Genomic DNA, 19,500 nt, shown 5'->3' on the forward strand with positions numbered 1-19,500 from the left:
GTCAAAATCACTCTTTAATCAAGGGAAAAGGGGTTAGCGCTGCTACTACGACAACAGAGCTGATTTCCAAGACTGCACCGGAGTCAAGACGCTCTGGTCACCAGCCCCTGGGAGTGCCACCGACTCAGGATGGACTCCGAGGAACAAAAGAACTTGGGGAACCTATGTACCACTCTAGATGACCTGGGGGCTTTAGGATTAGAGGGACAGTTGATTGACTTTACAATGGTGGGAAAGGAAAATGAGAAGTTCCAGACAGGAATAATAGTGAGGGGCTGGGGCCCCACAATGGACACAAAAGGGAAAGACTCAGCCTAGGGCTGGGTCACCTTGGTCATGGACTTTAGCCTAGGGGGAAGAAACCATTGGGACAAAAGGGATGTTTAACATTGGATGGGATTTGCTGTTCCCACCCAAACTACCAGGAAATTCACTGTCTGGTGAAGAGGGACCTTCCCTCAGGGGGAAACTCTCCCGTGAGAAAAGTCAAAACCTGGGGTTTCCACACTCCAACTAAATAAACTGGGGATCTCTAGATTTCCATGTTGACAAGATCATTTTGTGATAATATGTTGTCAGGTAGAAGATTTTGTTTGTTTTCAGAAATATATATGGAGGACAACTAATATCTCAACCCTTAGAACAGTGAAATTCTTCAGAGATTTAATTTTACCAGTGATCTAAGTAACTGAAGGCAAAAATCAGTAACTATGTTATTTTTTTTTCTTCTGAAGTTAAGTTTGAAGGTCTCTGTTCACTTGGGTGTTTGCTTTCCATTTCTCTCTAATCATTTGCTGAAAGCTCTTGTTGGGTTTAAGGAAGATTGTTATCACTTCTTCAGATACATTTTTTTAGCCATTCTCATTGACCCACCTAGATTCTACTCTTTTGACTGTATTAGTGTTTGAAGGTTAAGAGTATTCTGTGGAAGACTGTCCCTTGCGCTAGAAGGCAAGGGTCCAAGTGGCTTCTGAGCTAGTCTAGTCTGTGTTGGGTTATTGGATTTAACCATTTCTGCTTTAAAATTTGTACTAATTTTAACTCTGTATTTTGGTCATCTTGAGCTGAAAAGGTCAGAGGGCATTAACTAGGAGTTTTGAGAAGTAGCTGCCCCATGGTTCTTCTGTAGTGGTCTTCAAATATGCCTGGGCAGGATCCCTTCAGAGAAATTGACTAAGTTTACAATGCTTTAGCACTGTCAGAATGATGGCAGTTACTGCTCTTCCATTGATCAACACAAAGTTACTTATGTTGAATGGGCTGGCATATCTTTCCCAATAACCAAACATATCACCTTGTGCTGGGCATAAGTCAGTTTACTGGAGAACCTGTTAATAACATCAAAAGCTGTCATTTTTTCTAAGATTTAAAGAGGTGACTGTGCACAAAAAGTTGAGCCAGTGCAAAGGGCTTAATTTTGAAGCAGTGTTCCATGAAATAGAACCTGATTTTATTGTGTTGGCACCATTATCTTTCAGAAATACTACAATTTTTCAAAAAAGAGAAAAAGAATGGAATAGGTTCCTTATGTTTGGTTGCTCTACCAATATCTGAGAAGTTGTATGCTATAAATATGAGAGCATGTGATATTTGGAGTCATGAAAACTTGGGTTCATATCCTGAATATGAAACTGATGTGCTGTAAGAACATGGAGAGTCACTTAAATTCTCTTTGTCTATGATCCGATAGCTCTGTGGTCTTAGAAGACATTTGAAGAAGTTATTTGAAGATACCTAGCTTGGTCCTCTAGTTTTACAAATGAGGAAACTAAGAGCCAGAGAGTTTAATGTCTTGCCCAATATTAGACAGTGAGTGACAGAGTCTTAATTTGAACCCAGATTTTCTAACTCCAAATCTAACCATCTTTTTTCCTCCTCTTTTCCTATTTCCTCATTATTATTCCTGTTCTTCTCCTATAATTCTTCTTCCTACAACTGCTACTACAAGCATTTTTATCAAACTTTGGAATTTACACAGAAATTTATTGCTTAATAAATATTAATTCATTTTACCCTAACAAGAACCTTGGGAAAGGAGTGCTATTATTGTTCACATTTTATATATGAAGAAACCGAGATAGATGGAGTCACTTAACTGGAGGTTGAGTGACTTACCCTAGGTCACACAGTTCATAAATCTCTGAAGTTGAATGTGAACTCAAGAATTTTCTGATTCCAGGTCCCCTACTCTATAAAACTATCTTCTAGCTACCTCTGTACCATACTAAGAAACTGCCTCAGTTTCTTCATTTGTAAAATGGAGATAGTGGATATGGTGGTACATTGGGGAAGCTAAAGCTAATGGATCATTTAGATTCAGGAGTGCAAAGTTATAGGAAACTAAAGCCAAAAAGATGGCTTCACTATGCCTGGATTCAGGATGGAGAAGCTCTATGAATAGGAGATCAACAGGTTATCTAAGGAAAGGAGAACTGTCCCAGGTTAGAAAAAATGAATCAGGTTAGTTTCCATGTTGATCACCAGTTTTGAGATCAGCCCTTGAGTAGCCACTGAACTTCCTGTCTGGATGAGGCAGCAAGATCTAGTCTCAAAAAGAAAGTGTGGGGGGAGAAGAAATAATTCTGTGACATTCAGGTTAGGTAATGTATAAAAATACCATGTATATACTACATGCACTATATAAATATCAATCATGAGGCACTCAAGGGTTTTGGTGGCCTTGGAAAATTTTGCCTCAAGTTGATAGCCCAGTGCCTCCCTTCCCCCCAAATTCCCTTTTGTCCAATACTCTCGGTTCCCATGAAACCTTCAAACTTTGCTCTTTTTTTAAAATAAAAACTTGCACACCTTAGAAACCACACTCTGGTTAACATTTTGTTCCAAGAAACAAAAAGGCGGACTGTCAGTTGTAACAGTCTAATTGCTTTGTTTTCACATTTTTCCTTTTCCTTACTTCTAGATGCTGTATTATGTAAAAGATATCCCAGCTACTCTGAAATTTTTCCACAGTCTCCTGGATACTGAGGGCAAGATTCTTATTATTCTTGTGTCAGGTACACTATTCTCCTTCCAAACTGAATTTAAGAGTACCAATGAGTGAGAATATGTGTGTGTGTGTGTGTGTGTGTGTGTGTGTGTGTGTGTGTGTGTGTGTGTGTAGGGGAATGGTTATATAATTTAGCTTCATCCTAAGTCACTTGAAGATGGCTCTTGCTAGACAGTCAGTTGATCTTTTGGGAATTGGAAAGACCATTCATGGCAGATCTTAATTTGAGAGCTCTCAAGTGGGCTAAAAATCCACCTGCATTTCCCATGTGGGACCAATTCAAGTGTGTGACTTTAGTTTGAGAACTCTTCAATGAGGGCTGCTGAACAAACAAAGCAGAGTGCAGTTATTTGACTGTACAAAAAAAAATGGAAGTGTCATTTTTACATACTCTTTTACTTCAACCATTGAATAGGTACCTCTAAAAGAAGAGAATATAGTATAGGGAAAAGAACACTGAATCTGGAGCCAGGAGAGACATAGTTTTGAAATCTGCCTCCAATATCCATTAGTTGCATAACTTGGGGAAAATTACTTAATTACTGGAGGCCTACATTTCTTCATCTGATGAATGTAAAATGTAAGATATGGAATAATGAATTTTTAAACTCATAGGCTGTTATGAGAATTAAATCAGATACTGTATGTAGAGCACTTTACAAACTATAAGACACAATATAAATTCCAGTTATTATATCATTAAGAATTTCAAATGGCTTCAGGATCCATCCAAGTATATATTTCTATACTGTTGACACATGTGGAGACAGCATGGTATTGTGGATAGAGAGCTCTCCTTGGAATCAGGAAAACCTGGGTTCAGTTCCCACCTCTGACACATAGACTGTGAGACCCTGAATACATTCCTTTACCTCTAGGTGCTTTAATCAACTCTTTTAAGTGCTGGCAAGCATAAGTAAAAGGAAATGTCTCGTCTGAGAGTTCCTTTTATCAATGAAATTATAGATATGGACCCTATACTTAGCCAACATATATATGCAATTTTATATAGAAAACTAACATGGAAATATAATAAAAGAGAACTGAAATGGGAGTAATATTCCATTGAGGTGCTATTGTATCTTCTTTGATCCATTATTTTCTGACTTTAGACACCTAAACTAGTTGGCACTGAGTCAATAAGTGACTTAATTAAGGCCCTACAGCTAGTGTTCATCAGTGGTGAAGCTTGAACCCACGCCTTCTAGATTCTGAAGCCAGCTTGCTTTCCTTTATAGCATGCTATTTCTTGAATGGTCTCTATATTTGAACCATTCACCTATATTTGAAACATTCACCTATGAAAAATCAGCTTTACTATAAGTTATTATCAGATAGTTTTGTCCCAATTTCAATAAGAGGGAGGGGAGCCCTTTATTGGGCATTTCCCTTCTCATTAAATGACTGCAATAGGGGAAAAATTAGAAGACTGGCTATAAATTTTATTAATTTATTTAATCAAAAAGGAGTAGGGGAAAAGGCTGGAAAAAAAAAGAAAGAGGGACTACTTTCCTCACTGCTCTGTTTAGTTTACTATTCTGTAGCTGCCATCTGGGCCCCTTACAGTGGCCACACTTACATGGAAGTACAGCCAGAATCAAACACAGTCCAAGGGACATCTGGCTTGCCCCCATCTCATGATTTCTTATCTCCTTTCTCTATTGCTGCCTTTTTTCTGACTGACAACAGGAGGCACCAGAGCTGCCATTCTATCCTCATGACCCAAATCCTCTCAAGGATTTCCCTCACTCATGATTGCCTAAACAACCCTATGTATCACCTCTACCTTCCTAATAATGTTTCATCCATTAAAGTAGTATTAAAGTTAACTTGCATTTTTTTAGAGAAGGCTGGCCAGCAACAGGAGACTGTGTAGGGATATATCTGTCAGGAAGAGGAAGCCAGGTTTAGATATGAAAATTAGCATATAAAACTCACATGCAGATAGCAGTTGTTGACTTTACTAAGTGTCAAATTAGTGCCCGTGGTCATAGCATTCTTTAGAGTATTTTATGAGCAAATTAATAAGATAATGAGTTCTATCAGGAGGCTATTTACAGTAACATGATTATAAACACAAATTTGAAATGTTAAGAATTATGATCAAGGCAACAGCTAAAAACTAGAGGACCCATGATAAAGCAAATGTGACATCTACCTCTTAATGGAGAGGGGATGGACTCTTTGCTCCAAGTTAATATATATATTCCTTAACAATGAAGTAATTTCCATTAAAATCAGAGTTATGTCAAATTCCAATATCTGATTAATATTTAAGAAAAAGAAAATTCAAATTAATGTAACACAAAATATAAAAAATAATAATAAATTAAGTACATTGATCAAACAAACAGTATTATATGTTTGCATGTGTATACCCCATGCATGAGGTGAGAGAGAGTTGAGGATAGATCAAGTTCCTCCATAATCTAGAGTTCCTGACCTTCATTGAAGGCTCAAAGATAATTTATTTTTGTGGTTTTCCCCCATGCTTAAATGTGTTGTCACTTACCAACTGTAGCTGCAATTCATTTATTTCTAGGAATTATGTAAAATATCAGAGTAGCTTCAGAAAATGTATTTAACTATTTCTTAAAGACCATTATTGATACTTTTTGTACCCCTAATACTGAATCTTCCTTTAAAATAATGAAAAAAAAATTAGGTAAAACTAATGGATACAATGGCCAAGTATAGAAGTGTTTGCAACTTTCCATTTTCACTGTCCCACCTCTGCTAAAAGGAAGGAGGCATGTCTTACTACTAGTTCTCTGGGAACAAGATTAGTCATTCCAATAACTTAAAGTTTACCTTTCCTTTTAGTGTTCTTCTCAACAATATTTGTTATCAAACTAGCAAACATTTATCAAACATCTATTATCAGTCACCACTCTTTCTGAGGATAATCATTTAAATGTGAGGCATTCTCAGCCATCAAGGAGCATACATTCTTCTGAAAATGACTACATTATTGTAATTCACAGAAATTAGTTCACACATATCTGAATTCTACATATCCCTGGGTAGTTCAGTGGATTGAAAGTCAGGCCTAGAGGCAGGAGGAACTAGGTTCAAATCTGGCCTCAAACACTTCCCAGCTGTGAGACCCTGGGCAAGTAACTTAACCTCCTTTGCCTAGGGTTTACCACTCTTCTGCCTTGGAACCAATACACAATATTGATTTCAAGATGGAGGGTGTGAAAGGGAATTCCTTATTCTCTTTGTCTATGTTGAGTTAATTAACCAAAAACTTAAAAACACCCCTACTTATCCTACAAAGTAAGGGAGTTCACAGTCACTTACATGAAGAGCTCCACCCTTTTAACTCAGTTAAAAACTTGTCAATCCTCCAATCAGAGTTGACACTTTCAGAGGCCTTTGATAAGAGTTGACACCTTCAGAGGATGAGAGGTGTGAATCCCACAGACATTGCCCCCTGGGCAGTGCTAGACAATTTGGAAACTGTGATTGGCCCCTGTGAAAAGGGGAAGGGACAATAAGTCACCTTAAAAGCAAGCCCCAAACTCCCTTAGAAGAGATTGCCTTTGAGAAGATAGTCTGAAGAGATTGTCTTCTGGAGATAGTCTTCTGACTAGGGAGAGTCTTCAAGGGAGTTTCCTTGGAGCCTGTGGGCTTGGGGCTCGGCTTCAACTTAGACTCTGACTCCTGGACTACTTTGTTGGATGAATGAAAGACTGACTCCTTTCCTAGTTTCCTAAGAGACTAACTTCCATTTTGGAAGAGGCCACTTATTTTCTACCAGCCTTCCTGATTGAGAGCTAATTAATCTCTGCCTGAATTGAACAGACCTGGAGTAAAACATTTAAGTTGATAGGATAGATGACCTCTCTAATTCCCTCACATTTCTCATCTCTATTTGTAAATAAATTTCTGACTTGAGATATAATAAATATTGGCGACCACATAATTTTATAAAATTATTGTCCAACCATTAAATTTGACCCTTATATTTCGATTCAGAGAATGGCAAGGCAAAGCACAGAATCATGCTTTTCACTTGGCTTCTTTTTTTATAATATCATTTTCAGCTTTCCAATTCCTTTGGGAGTGAGATTCAGTAATTTTTAACAAGTATTTAGTGATACTTCCCCTTCTTAGTGCTAGTAGAAAATATGTGAAGAAATTATGCATTTCACAAATTCTGTCTTTACTCTGTAACATATTTTCTAAGATATTATAACTACAAACTAGGTCATTGCCAAAAGATTATATATATATATATATATATATTTACATATATATGTATTGTATTTACATATATATGTAGATGTATTATTAATTATATAAATATATAAGAAAAATAATTAGGTCAACTTTCTATCAAATTTCCCTATCTATAGCTTCAAAACTGTACATATAAACCATCAATTAATACATACTATTAATTTATATACTTATCTAAAGCATGTAAAAATATACACATAAAGGGATGACCCATCCAAGCACTTTAAGATGAAGAAAGCTGTTAGAATCAGAGTATAGATTATTATGAGGAATAAAACCAAAAAATAAAAGTAGATAGGAAGGGATGGAGGAAGAAAAAAAAATAAAGAGAATGAATATGGGAACAAAAGAGCACAGAAGAGAAGGCATAAGAAGGAAAAAGAGAGAAATCCATCTGTGCTTTGATTTTTTATCTTTTCTTTGTCATCTTTCCTACTAACCTTTCTCTTCATGTTTCTACTTGACTGTCCTAGTCTCTCTCAGTTTTATCCCTTTATTTCATCTCTCAATAGCAATGGGGGAGAAATGAAAAATCTAGAAACATGGCAACTCCATCACATCCTTGAAGGCAGTTGTCTCCCCTTTTCAAGCCAACCCTGTTTTGTTCAACTGTTCCTCATTGGTGTGGGCTCTATTATCTTACCTCCCTCTTCTAGAAACTGCTTTAGAGTGTAAATTCCTAAAATGGGTTTCCCAGAACTGAATGTAATACTGCAAATATCCAGTTAAGACAAAGCAAAGTGAAATTATTTCCCTTATTTTTTATTCTTATTTTTCTGAAAAATTTATTTAGTCAATTTAGCACATTATTCCTTCGTTACAAGAATCATATTCTTTCCATCCCTCCCCTCCCTCACTCTTCCCATACCCAACATGCAATCCCATTGGGTTTTACATGTGCCCTTGATTAGAACTTATTTCCATGTTGTTGATGTTTGCACTAGGATGATCATTTAGTCTATATCCCTAATCATATTCCCCTTGACTCATGTGATCAAACAGTTGTTTTTTTCTGTGTTTCTGCTCCCACAGTTCTTTCTCTGGATGTAGATAGCATTCTTTCTCATAAGTCCCTCAGAATTGTCCTGGGTCATTGCATTGCTGCCAGTAGAGATGTCAGTTACATTCGATTGTACCACAGTGTAGCAGTCTCTGTGTACAATGTTCTCCTGGTTCTGCTCCTTTCACTCTGCATCAATTCCTGGAGGTCTTTCCAATTCACATTATTTCCCTTATTTTGTAAACAATGCCTCTATTAATAGAACTTATGACTATATTCATATTCTGAATCCATATTGAAATTGGAGTGTACTGAAGGCTAAAGATTTTTTACAAATTGCCATCTAGTCATACTTTCCTTTTTCTATTATTTGTCTAATCCATTTTCCAACATATAAGAAAGACTTCATTTTGATTCCTGTTTCATATCATATGATTCAGTTTTGACCTATTGTTACAATCAAGCTCTTTTATCCAAAGCGTTACATGGAGAGATGCTTTGTATCAGCCACAGACTGGATATATTGACAGTCTTTTCTTTCACTTGAACATGCCCCAGGGGCTTTCACAGAGTAAGTAGTTGATGGGTTTTTTTTGTTTGTTTGTTTTGTTTTTTTGCTGAATTGATACTTTGCTTGATAAAATATACTGATCAACAGGACCAAGGACAAGTACCTGGGCCACTGTACTGGAGAATTCTTTCCAGATTGACAATCTATTTATTGTAGCTCTGGTTTGTCTTATCCAACCAGTTCTGAAATAACTTATTTACTACTATCAAGCCCACACGTCTCTATTTTATCCAAGAGGATATCATGAGAAACTTTTCAATGATTCTCTGAAATCTAAGTATGCTGTGACTATAGTACTAATAACCTATTATGTGCTGGCAAATATTTAACAATAGGCTTTCTGAAAAAAAATGTACACATGACACACTTTTACTTTTAATCTGCATTAATAATATTTTCTCTATCATTTCCTTAAGTACAAATGATTAGTAAAACAAGAAATGAAGCTCTTATTTGTAGTACTTGGCTAATTCCAAAGTGCAAATGCTCATTGCAATTCATGCTGACATGTAACAATTGGCTCCAACTTAACCACTGCTAATAATGATCAGAAGTGAAAATCAGTTTAGACTGGAATGACCTATATTGATGAAACTTCTTGTTAGTGATCACTGGTTCCCTCTTTAATTGACCACAATCACCTTATTTCCAAAAGGTTGTAGAATTTTGATAGAAATGAAAGGTAAATTAATCATATGAGAAACCAAAGAATTCACCAGCCTCTTTTTTTGTTGAAAACTACATGATAACATTTGTATTTCTCCACTTCTAAGTCATTTCTCCTATTATCCCCAGTTTTTTAAAGATCACTGATAAGAGTTTAGTAACAATGCTTATGAATTCTTTCAGGATACTAGGATGTAAGTTATCTGAATCAATTGACTTAGACACATTGAGAAGAACTATGATCTCACAGCATTTTCTTACTTATCTGTATTTTAATTTCTTGTTAATGTTTTGGGGTTTTCTATCATCTCTAATTCAAGGATTAGTATTTATGGCAATAGAAAATCCCACAGAAGCAAAAGTGTTGCCTCCTTTCTGATATTTTCCCTTTTAACCTAAATTGTAGTTTTATCCTTTCATTGACCTGTATCCTATTCCATATATACCTTCCTCCCTTTTATATTCATAAACAGCACATTATACACTTAATGCTCTTGATATTATTCTTATAAAACACTTCCACTTTGGATTTCTTTATCCTTCATTTTGTGTTTGCTTCCATCTTTTAAACAAATCTTTTAAATTATAAATTGGTTCATGAATTCCTTGTATATCCACTTTTGTCTCTCTTTAGAGTTTCCCTATTTCTGTCATAAGAATTTTTTTCCAATTTAAATTATTTATTGGTTTACTTGTTATGTTAAAATACCCAGTTAAATCCATCCCATTTTCCCAGAACTTCCTTCTCCCATTAGCGAAAGTGTCATTTGACAAAAAGATATATGTATATATAAAATTGTCTTACTTTTTTCTATTCATCAGTTCTTTTTCTAATGGTCAAAAGATAACAACAGACAGTTTTTAAGCAAAGAAATTAAAGATTTATATAATTACATAAAGAATGCCCTACATCATTATTAATTAGAGAAATAAAAATCAAAACAACTCCTGAGATGTCATCTCACGCCTATCCCATTAACTAAAATGATGAAAGGGCAAAATAAGCACTCCCTCTTGGGTGGACTCCATTTACTGTGTGCTGATTATTTCTGTGAAATTTTAGACCATGGAATTCTTTACCTGAACTCTTTGAAACCCACACACTATAAATGTGGCATGTTCTTGAGACTATACTCGCTTCCCTTCTGTATATATGTAACATGAACTCCTAAAATATCATGATCATTTCCTCCCAAGTTTCCCAGCAAATGATTCCTCTTGTTATAATCAGCCCTAGAATTTCAATTTGTTGTTTATTCTACCTTTTGAAGAATGTAATAATTTTCACACATAGAACTTTTTCAGCTACTTCATTTTTAACGAAGACAAGATTTCAGATTTTGCTTCTGTTATTCACATTTCCCATCACTATTACAATTCACTTCCCTGATAGGTTTGTTTCCTGAATTCATTAATTTTCTCCCTTGAGCAGGGTGATCTGTATTATACTCTCACTACAATATGGTTAATATTTTCCCCCACATTGATTCTCAGGCAAAAGTTCACTATAATGTTTTGCCCTTCCAGTTTGTGGATTGTTTGAGTAGAACTACATATATACCAGTATACTGTTTCTTCTATCTAATCTGTTCTTCCTAAATAAGATATATCTTTTTGTTGCTAGATTACAGCCATGAGGCACAGTCTATCAAGTCTCAGTACTTTCCACAAGGTCAAGTTTCCCTCTTTTCATTAAGACAGTATTTCAGATTCTCTCTTGCCCATACTCGTGTATTTATGTAGAGACATATGAGCCCATGGGTTTTGTTACTGATCTTATGGTAGTGTCTTCTATAAATTACCTTGCCTCTCTACTTACATTCTTTTTCCTGTACTTCATCTGCCACTTTCTGTGAGAACTAATGGTGTATGTATGTGGTCAAGTTTCTCCTCCCCACTTCCATTTTCTTTTTAAAGCCCTTTTTATAAATTTCTGAAGTCACCAGGCTCTTCAATGAGGCTATTTGTCAGGATGTTGTAGAGGGGCGATTGCTGCTCAGACAGGAACTGGGCTAGACAATTTCTTAAATCCCTTCCAACTCTGAAAGTCTATGATACTGTAAACTGAAAGTAGACCAAAAACCTAAAATTTCTTTTCTCCTCTTTTAGCTGTCTTAGGAAATATGCAAATTACACTGTTATTTTTAATGCAATAAAAAAAAAGAATCCAACACATATCACATTGAAAACAAAAGTAACACCATAGTTGCACCCAGTGAGAGCTATTATAATAACACATCAGTCAGGAAATGTATAATGTGTATACAGCTTATCTCAGAAGTGGTACTGAGTCACAGAATACTGACACCAACAACATTTCCACGGTTCAAGTGCTTAGTTGTCATTTACTACCATGTGAAAAAATATCACTAAGATGATTTTCAACCACTGCAGTGTTTGTTTTCCTAAGAGCTTGTTTGTTGACAAACTTTTTTTTTTTATGCAGGAAGATAAACAGCTAGCTTCTGAATTAAGTGTTTTTGAAAAAAAGTCACATTTTCAGATTGTCCTTCAATGAACTGAAGGTTTCTCCTTCCCCCAACTCAGTTCCTCACATGCAATCCTATCACTCACCTAACCAGCAAGAAACACTCTTTCCTTCTTTGGAACTCAACGTTATGTCATTCATTTTGGGAAATAAATCATTAAACATAGTTTGTTTTCTGATATCTTTTCTTTGTTATCTTGGAGACTGATGTCCCTGATGATTTGGCTCCAAGTTCTTTACAGCCTAAACTCATGTATCTCCCCTTGGAGAATTCAGTATGGCAGCCAACCTGGTCTACTTTCTTTCTCCAGTTCTCTTCTTGTCTCTTCTTGTCTTCACCTCTTTGCTCATAGCATCCCCTATTTCCTGAAAGGGACATCCTTTTCCCTCATCTGTTCTCTCTTTATCACAGTCCCACCCATCCATCTTTCAAAATCTAAATTAGGTTTTCAGCTGCTCCATAATGCAAAGAAACTCTCCCCTCCTCAGATATCTCACAGCATTCTTTCTAGACCTCTTCTTTATTCTGATTGTTAAGAGCTAGAAGGAGCCTCAGAGGACACCCAGATTTCACAAATGAGAAAAGATTAAGGGACCAAGGTCATGCAAGTGGTGAGCAGAATTTGATCCTGGTTTTCTAACTAAAACTCTTATTCCCACCAAGAAACTCCTCCATGAATATGGGCATCTTTCCATCCATTAAACAATAAGCTCCTTGAGAACACAGGTTGAGTTACATTGCTCTTTATATTCCCTAGGACCTTCCTAATGTAGTTCCCTGTATGCAGTAGGTACTTAATAAGTACATGTTAAATTAAATTGATTTGCTATTTTTAACTGTCGTGAATTATCTCAAGTTAATACATGTAAATTGCTTTGCAAACCTTAATGAGTTTAAATCAATGTGAGCTTTATTGTTTTCACCTTTTTGGCATATCTCAAACTAGCTCCTTAAAGGAGCTTTCCTTATATTGCTGTTTCTCCTCCAGCACATTGCTCAGAGCAGGAGCTTAGTCCTTGTAGAAGCATAACAGGAAGGCAAGGAGAAGAACTTAATCCAGAAGATATGGGAGATATTCCTGCTTTTACTGATTTGACAAATGACTTCACCTCTTGAGACTCAGTTTCCTCAGTTATAATGAGGGTATTGGACCAGATAATAGCTAATAGCTAATATTTCCCTGGTATTTACTATGAGCCAGGCACTGTGCTAAGCACTTTATTATTGGTAGGTCATGTGATCCTCACCACCACCTTGGAAGGTAGGTGCTATTATCTCATTCATTTTATACATGAGGAAATTAAGGCAGACAGAGGTAAAATGGCATGCCAAGAGTTACACTACTAAAAGTGTCTGAATTTGGGTCTTCCTGACTCCAGGCTCTTAGCTCTACCCACTGAGCCACCTAGCTAAATAGATCATCTTTTAGGATCCTACCTTGAAGAAAAAATGGATTCTATCTCATTTACTTTCACTTGCTTATTCAGCTCAACTTTGATATTTGATGCTGTGTAGCATGGAAACAAGGTTCTAAAGGGACAGTTTGGGTTCTTAAGGAATTTTCAAATCAAAAGATTCTTTTACAGGTTTTATCCCATGTTGTCACTTTCCTTTGACATAAAAGTGGATGAAGTACTGAGTTGTAATATTCTGGATCCTCCTATGAGAGTTGGAGAGAGTGAAAGAGCAAAAATGAGAGAGAGAGAGAGAGAGAGAGAGAGAGAGAGAGAGAGAGAGAGAGAGAGAGAGAGAGAGAGAGAAAGTGAGAAAGTGTTTGACTGGGTGGGTGGGGCAGCAGATAGAGTGCTAGGCCTGGAGTCAAGAAGAGCTAAGTTCAAATTCATCTTCAGGAATTTCCTGGCTTTGTGACTCTAGGCAAGTCATTTAATCCTATTTACTTCAGTTTCCTCATCTGTAAAATGAGTTGGAGAAGGAAATGGAATCCACTCTAGTATCTCTGCCAAGAAAACCCCAAATAAGATCTTTAAGAGTCAGACCATCCTGAAACAACTTAACAACATTGAATATCTACATATCACCCATGGGTCTCTCAATTGTTTTTTTTTTTTTAAGAGTATTATAACTGAGCTGAAAAAACTAGACTCACCAAACCTTTTTTTTTTTCCCCATCTAGAGTTGGGATTTCATCCATGTAGGGAGATTACAATGAGAAAGTTTCCTCTTACCATGTTGTAGTTTTATGAGTTGTCTAGGGCCTTAAGAGGTTAAGTGATTTCCCCAGGGTCATATAGCCAGTATGTGTCAAAGGTGTTATATTTATTGGGAAAGGAAATAGGATCGGGAAAAATGGGGATAAATGGGAGGTTTGTATGGGGTAAAGAGGAGTTAAGGGGAGAGAGGGAACACTGCTTCGTGAGGCAAGGGAGGGAGATGCCCCCTGCTGAGAGGAAACAGCAGGGGTCCAATAAGGACGGTTTGTCTTTGAATGACTAAAACTGAAGTTCAGCTCCCTCTATGACCAGAAAAGATAGTCCACTTATCTGACTGCGTATTCAAAATATAACATTTAATAACTAGTTGGGATTGGAAGTTTTCTCAGTTTCAGACCTGAGGCCAGGCCCCAGAGGCTGGCAGAGAGTTTGTTCTAGTCCCGTCTACTCTCGTTCTAATTCAGAATCTTAGCAGTACACAGAAAACAAACAAGAATAATTCTAACCTTTAGAAGCCTGTGTCCTTGGGCTGAACCAAGAAGAGCATGCCACTCCAGACTGGGCTGAACAAGCTTCTCTCTTCTCCAACACCAGGACGTAAGTCCCACCCGGCAGGAAGGAAGTGCTAGTCACAAGACCCAACTGCCACTCCCAGTTGGCCCCTTCCCCCACACAAACTATTAGTCTAGTTTCCTTTCCACAAAGGCAAGAATTAAACTCAGATCTTCCCAATCCATGAATGGTTTCCTTGTCACTCCATCACCCTGCCTTCTCACACCCGCATCATGAAACAGTTAAATGACAGGTTTAGCTAATCTCTTAGTGAAGTTTTCAACAAGAGACAAAAAGTCACCTTGCTTTGTGGTTCATTTGCATTGTCAAAGAGTTTATTGAGCTTTTTGCCTGTAGTCATCTGATGATTAAACATTTTTTTTCCTTTCTATGATAGGAATGAGTGGTTGGGACAAACTGTGGAAGAAGTATGGATCCCGCTTACCCCAAAATGATCTCTGCCTCTATGTGTCATCCTCTGACATCACTCAAACCCTAGAAACTTTGGGAATTAAATATGAATGCTTTGAACTTCTATCTACTATGGATATATCAGATTGCTTTGTTGAAGGCAATGAAAAAGGGGAGTTACTGCTGGACTTTTTAACAGAAACCTGCCACTTTAGCCAAACTGCGCCACCTGATCTCAAAGCTGAGATTATCGAAGACCTTCAAAGGCCAGGATTCACTGTAAAAGAAAGGGGAAAGACCCTTTTTCAGAATCACTTAAGTTTCATAGTTGTTGAAGCATAACCGTGTACCACCAAGTTGTTTATCAATCATTCAAACAAGCATTTATTAAGCAACTACTCTGCCAAATATTGTTCCTGGTAGAAAGGTGAGGGAGATTCAAAAGCCAAAAACAGAATGACATTGTACTGAAGAAGTTTATATTCCATAGGAGAAGAAAATGTGTGCATATAAATATATGTAAAATAAGTCAATTCATCTTAAATAATAAGGCACAGAATTAACAGTAATTTTCTCTTGTGTTATAGTAGAACATATACTATAAAACATGGCTAGTATATCACAATCTCATATAGTTGAAGACAGTGCATAATCTAGACCTGTGACAATCTGGAAGGCCTAGTACCTTCTGTCATCCATTTATATATAAAACAGGATCTTTTTATGTCTTCTGATCCAGCAGAGTCTCATCACCATCATATAAAGCTCATTTCGAAAGTTAAGTTGAAAAGATAGACCCAGCTAAATCCAATTGCCTAAACTCCAGTGTATTATATCTGGTAGTGTGATAGATCTAATTGATACTAGTTCAAGAGAACCAGTTCAAATTATTAAATTGTTAAATTTTCCATATGACCATTTATCCATTTATACCTTGGATGTCAGCAAATGTTACAAATCAGGATTGTTTTTGTATGTGGTTATTTAGACTTTAAAAAAAAGGACAAAAAATTTAATAATTCAAATTAAATGTAAAAGTGCTCCATTCATTCATTTTTTGAGAACTAGTTATTAAGATATTTACCATTACACCTTTGGCCACATCCACCTGAAAGTGTTGATAAACTTTTCTAGACTCCTATTTATGCAAATGATAAATAAGTTTTGCCTTCTGTTCTCTAAGTATCTTCTCAAATTCTTCCATAAATGTTATTTTATACAATAGAACTTTACTGAATGTGACCATTAAACCATTAATATTACAGATTTAAAAAGACAGCCAAACACATTTAAATTATGAATATGGACCAATGATGACCTTAAATGACTTTACCTTGAATGACATTATTGTTAGAAAATGATATAATATAATAAAGATATTATGGAAGCAAAGTGGTACTTTATTCTAAAAGCAAAAAAAACAAAAAACAAAAAAAAACAAAAAAAACTAAAGTGTATTTTGCAGAGTGGCATAGTGAAGAGAGCCAATCTTAGCTTCAGAGAGTCCTAGGTTCTATACTGCCTGAGGACTGTGTTGCTCTAAGTAAAAATACGTAGGGCTTAAATTTATGGTTGGACTAAATATGAAAAATGTAGTCATCAATTTATAACAAGTCAAAATAACTTTTTTTTCATTTGATTTGAAAATTTTTATTTAAGTAATTTAGAATATTTTTCTATGGTTCCATGACTCATGTTCTTTCTCTTCCCTCCTCCTACCCCTCCTGTAGCCAACGAGCAACTCCACTGAATTTTACATATGTCATTGATGATGACCTATTTCCATATTATTAATATTTGCACTAGGGTGATCATTTAGAGTCTACATCCCCAATCATATCCCCATCAACCCATGTAATCAGGCAGTTGTTTTTCTTCTGTGTTTCTATTCCCACAGTTCTTTCTCTGCATGTGAATAGTGTTCTTTTTCATAAGTCCCTTAAAACTGTCTTGAATGATTTCATTGCTGCTAGTAGAGAAGTCCATTACATTCAATTCTACCACAGTGTCTCAGTCTCTGTGTATAATGTTTTCCTGGTTCTGCTCCTCTCACTCTGCATCACTTCCTGGAGGTTGTTCTAGTCCCCATGGAATTCCTCCACTTTATTATTCTTTTGAGCACAATAGTATTCCATCACCAACATATACCACAATTTGTTCAGCCATTCCCTAATTGAAGGGCATCCCCTCATTTTCCAATTTTTTGCCACCATAAAGAGCACAGCTATGAGTATTCTTGTACAAGTCTTTTTCCTTAATATTTCTTTGGGGTACAAACCCAGCAGTGCTATGGCTAGATTGTGAATCTTAAAACTGCTCAAACTGTACCTTAGAAGATTTGGTTAAGCAAATTCCCCTATTGTAACAATGTGAGAACTTTTAAAATTACTCCACCCTGCTCAGACAGTGCCTTAGGGCAAGATAAAGTTGTAAACTCCTTACTGAACAATGAAAAGTCCCCAACTCATACTTATAGTGAAGCTAAAGCCCTAAGCTAGGTGGTCTAATTTTAGATATATACAAAAGGGTGCTAAGTACCTATAAAAGTTAAATTTATCACTAAAAGGTCAAGCAACTTACAAAGGGCAAGCTTAGCAAAGAGATGTGAAATACACAGAAGATATAATCTACTCAGAGAAGGTGATAACAAAAGAAGATGTGAACTAAGAATGGTCAGTCCTGGGGAAAATGTCTACTGTGATTGGTAGATGTGAAAATTTAGGGGAGGTGACATAAGAGAAATTTCTCTTTAAAAGGAGCTGGCTCTCTGAATTTAGTTGGAGTTTGGAGTTAGTTGGAGGAGCTGGGTCTCTGAACTCAGTTCAGGAGTTGAGGATTTCAGTGAAGGACTGGAGTTTTGCTTGGGACAAATCTTGTGGTGAGTGATTAAAGACTGACTAGTCTCTCTTAAGGCTCAGGCCTAGGCCATTTGCCCTAGGCCTTTCATACTATTTTTCTCTTATTCTCTCTCTCTCTCTCTCCCTTTCCTTAATTCCTTCATTTGTAGTAATTAAAATCTCCATAAAACCCAGCTGACTTGCGTATTTTCACATTTGGAAATTTTTCCCATGGCAACCACTTATTTTTGATTAAGATCAAGACACCAAAATTATCTTTACAGTTTTAGCAATTTACAGTCTTGAAAACCATGTTTTTACAGTCACAGGATCAAAAGGCAAACAGCCTCAAAATGACTTTTTAGCAGTTTATTTACAAAAAGGTATAAAGAGTGAAAGTAGAGAAATGAGAAAGAGGGTAGAGAAGATATCTATCTTATCACACTAGATATTTGCTCCAGCCTTGTGGTGAATAAAGCAAGGGTTTCACCCATTAGACCTCCTCCAGAAGCCAGGAAAAGAGTCAGCTTTTCACTCACCCAAGTAGTGGCTCCAAAGGGATAATCCAAGAGCAATCTTACCAGAAGCAGTCCAAGAGTCAAAATACTAGTTCAAGCCCAGGTCCCAAGGCCAAGTCTGAAGGAGAAAGTCTATTTGAAGAGGAAGTTCAGTGCTTTTATAGTGCTTTTTCCACATCATTTCCTGTCCCTCCCTCCACTTTACAGGGACCAATTGCAGTCTTTAAATTTGCTTAGCTAGTAGTGCCCAGGGGGCAGTCATTTGCTTCTGGAGGTGTAAACCACTTTTGTAAGTGGTTTGTGGATTTCCCCTACTTAAACATTAAGTAGGGATGTCTTCACTTTTTTGTTGATTAAATTTAGAATCTTAATCTCACTTCCACAGGCAACTCTTTAAGACTAAAGTTACAGAACAGTAGTATATTTGCATTGATAGAAGGAATTTCCTCAGCTGGAGCTCCCTATACCAGATAAAAGCATAGGTTTGACCCAAGCCTAAATGCTATTGACTCTTCTCCTCTTCTCCCCACCAGCATCCATTGCAAACCTTCTACAATTTACATGATGAATGATCTAGGCTATACTATATTTCAGTGGTTCTTGACCTGGGATCCAAGACTTTAAAAAAAGTTTTCTTTAATTAAATTTCAATATGATATTTCCTCTGTAACCCAACATATTTCATTTTATGGTTTTAAAATTATCATTCTGAGATAGGGGCCTTTTGATTTCATCAGATTGTAGAAGAATTTGATGACACAAAAATGGCTAAGAACCCTTTTCTATTTGGATACTTCCACTGATAGAGAACTCACTACATAAAAAGCCTATTTATTTTTGAACAGCAATAGTTATTAGAAAATTTTCTCCAATATTAAGCTGAAATTTGCCTATACTAGTGAGTATAGTATGGAATATGGTATATATCTATAATATATATAGATATATACTATATGGAATATAGCATAGTATATTGTTTAACTGACTAAGAAGTCATTATATCTCCAGGTCACATTTCTTAATTCTATTTTCA

At 36.3% G+C, this 19,500-nt stretch overlaps 1 protein-coding gene across 1 annotated transcript in view; it reads left to right on the forward strand.

Moving 5' to 3' along the window:
- HNMT (histamine N-methyltransferase) overlaps positions 1 to 16,504 on the forward strand; it is a 55,136-nt gene extending 38,632 nt beyond the window's left edge. Inside the window, exons 5-6 of the mRNA XM_056793812.1 lie at positions 2,921 to 3,014; positions 15,099 to 16,504. Coding sequence (XP_056649790.1) covers positions 2,921 to 3,014; positions 15,099 to 15,454 — 450 coding nt within the window. The 3' untranslated portion in view covers positions 15,455 to 16,504. The remainder of the gene's footprint in view (positions 1 to 2,920; positions 3,015 to 15,098) is intronic.
- Positions 16,505 to 19,500: the final 2,996 nt, after the last annotated feature.

The sequence above is a fragment of the Monodelphis domestica genome, chromosome 4, assembly GCF_027887165.1.
Source record: "Monodelphis domestica isolate mMonDom1 chromosome 4, mMonDom1.pri, whole genome shotgun sequence".
Lineage (NCBI taxonomy): Eukaryota > Metazoa > Chordata > Mammalia > Didelphimorphia > Didelphidae > Monodelphis > Monodelphis domestica.